This window comes from Palaemon carinicauda, chromosome 6 (genome assembly GCF_036898095.1).
Source record: "Palaemon carinicauda isolate YSFRI2023 chromosome 6, ASM3689809v2, whole genome shotgun sequence".
Taxonomy (NCBI): Eukaryota; Metazoa; Arthropoda; class Malacostraca; order Decapoda; family Palaemonidae; genus Palaemon; species Palaemon carinicauda.
This window is the reverse complement of record NC_090730.1, coordinates 81,777,750-81,780,249: the sequence shown is the minus strand read 5'-3', so window position 1 is coordinate 81,780,249 and position 2,500 is coordinate 81,777,750. Positions and strand designations below refer to the sequence as shown.

At 31.8% G+C, this 2,500-nt stretch overlaps 1 protein-coding gene across 1 annotated transcript in view; it reads left to right on the top strand.

Moving 5' to 3' along the window:
- Nucleotides 1-2,500, top strand: part of LOC137643115 (nephrin-like) — a 126,639-nt gene that overhangs the window by 100,424 nt on the left and 23,715 nt on the right. Inside the window, exons 5-8 of the mRNA XM_068375962.1 lie at nucleotides 1-195; nucleotides 1,191-1,342; nucleotides 1,542-1,686; nucleotides 2,169-2,299. The exon at nucleotides 1-195 is cut by the window's left edge and continues 9 nt beyond it. Coding sequence (XP_068232063.1) covers nucleotides 1-195; nucleotides 1,191-1,342; nucleotides 1,542-1,686; nucleotides 2,169-2,299 — 623 coding nt within the window. The remainder of the gene's footprint in view (nucleotides 196-1,190; nucleotides 1,343-1,541; nucleotides 1,687-2,168; nucleotides 2,300-2,500) is intronic.

Below are 2,500 nucleotides of genomic sequence, written 5' to 3'. Positions count from 1 at the left end.
CCCCGGATTTAGTGTGGCTTCTGAATGATCAAATAATAGACAGCGTCATAGAAGACTTTGAAGGAGACATCACTCGGAATGAGCTAACAATTCGAGGAGTAACAAGGTCAATGCTCAGATCACAGGTAACCTGTCAGGCGTCCAATAACAAAGTTTCTCCTGCTATTACTGCAACAGCCACCATAGACATGAACTGTAAGCCACCCAGTTTGATCATTTTTTATTTCACAAGTGATTTAATTCAAAGAAAACTTGAAAAAGAAATATATATATATATATATATATATATATATATATATATATATATATATATATATATATATATATACATTCATGCATGTGTGTATGTGTGTTTTCGGGTACCTGTCTGTCTGTCATTACGTGTGTGTATATGTAGCCTATACGCGCTAGTCTGTGAGTATGATTGTTTGTCACTAATTTTATATATCAGTTACTCACACTATCAAATATAAGGGACCACATAGCTAATTATTACTGAATTTTCTGTATATTTACTAATGACAAGAGGATTTATGAAAATAATTAGTCATATTTAAGCACCGCACACACGCATTTTAGCCAAGTTATCATATTTCTGTTTTTTATTAATTGTAACTAATACAACATAATATTGAAATATGGATTATATGAAATTTTTATCAAATGAATACAAACCTACTACTGAGCTATTCGTTTGGAAATAAACTGATCAATAAAGTGCCAAAATAATCAGTCATCCACGGGCCCTATATTATTAACAAGGTTTTGTTAGTGCAGTTAGCAGTTTTTTTAAAATCCTAACGAAACGTTTTAAGATGTGTAGAAACGCAACAAAATCATCACATAATATACTGAATAAAAGCTATAATATTATTCTAACTTTCGAGAACCTCTTGAGAAATGCATTTTTTCGGAATTATATAAAAATAAGAGAAAAAATCACAGCTTATCATCTAAAATTCATCAATATAAGATTTTCTTTTTCTTTTTCAAATACGCTGGTCTATATTGATTTCCTGAAAGAATGGAATTCCCCCCAAAAAAGGATTTCTTTTTCCCGAGTGTAAATTGCTAAGTAAAACTATTTCTGCTATCAAAATTAATATAAAAAAAGGATAACTTTGCTATTTGCCTCCTATATTGTCCTTTGCAAAATGTAATCTTCATAGGCATTAACCTGTCCTTTACAGTAAGGCCGCTGGACGTGTCTATTCATCACCCTCGAGAGCCTCTGTCCAGCGGCCGAATCTACGATGTCCTTTGCTCATCCAGAGGATCCCGGCCTCCTGCTGTCCTCACTTGGTGGAGAGGGTCCATCAGACTTCCTACTACCTCAGACACTGTAAGAGAGATTCGAATAATTTTTAGCACAAACTATAACAAAGATATTAAATTTGGTGTCCCTCTGGCTTGTTTGTATTAATTTTTTGAGTAAATGACACAATTTTGAGTTATTTTCATGTATCATTTATTCAATATAAGAATTGACATTATAATAGCCAGCGTGTTTTTTTTTCTCTTTTTTCTTTTTTTTTACACAGACAACTCATGATGGAAACGTATCGACGTCAGTCATACGATTACAACCGAACGCTTCCGATGACGGTCAGCTTTTAGCCTGCAGAGCAGAAAACAGAAATATTCCTACTGCTGTTATAGAAGATAGTTGGATACTCAGCGTATATTGTAAGTAAAATATATGTGAAATCAGAGGTTATGATAGAGATATACTAATTTTGCTGAGTTTAGGATAGGTTAAGTTACTTTGATACTCACGAGAATGTAGTTTCTAGTACCTAAAGTTATAACTATTTATAAAACATGTCAAAAAAACATATACTACATAATGATATACGTGTATTCATGGAAATTAAAGCATAAAAGTTTGTACATAGTACTTCGCCCGATATTTCATTATTTAATTACACGTACCTTATATTCACTTGAACTTTCCAAATTATAGTTATTATTTGTTACTTGGTTGTATAAAAATTCACTGAAATGATTTAGTTGATTGTCCTAAAATTTGTTCCAATCGACATTAATTGAAGTATATTGATGAGAGACGTTCGAGACCCCTTCAAATTCAGTTGCTTTACAGAATTAAATACCTATGTTAGTAAATAAAAAGTCAGTTTTATTTAACTCTTGGCAATACTATATTACAGACGCACCAACAGCAAAGGCATCTTTAGGATCATCACTTAACGCAAATAACATCCGGGAAGGGGATGACGTCTATTTCGAATGCGACGTACAAGCAAACCCTAGAGCTTATAAAGTGGTCTGGAAACACAATGTAAGGATTAATTTGAATAGTATATCTTTACGAAATCGTAAATATCTCTCTCTCTCTCTCTCTCTCTCTCTCTCTCTCTCTCTCTCTCTCTCTCTCTCTCTCTCTCTCTCTTATATATATATATATATATATATATATATATATATATATATATATATATATATATATATATATATACATATATATATATATATATATATA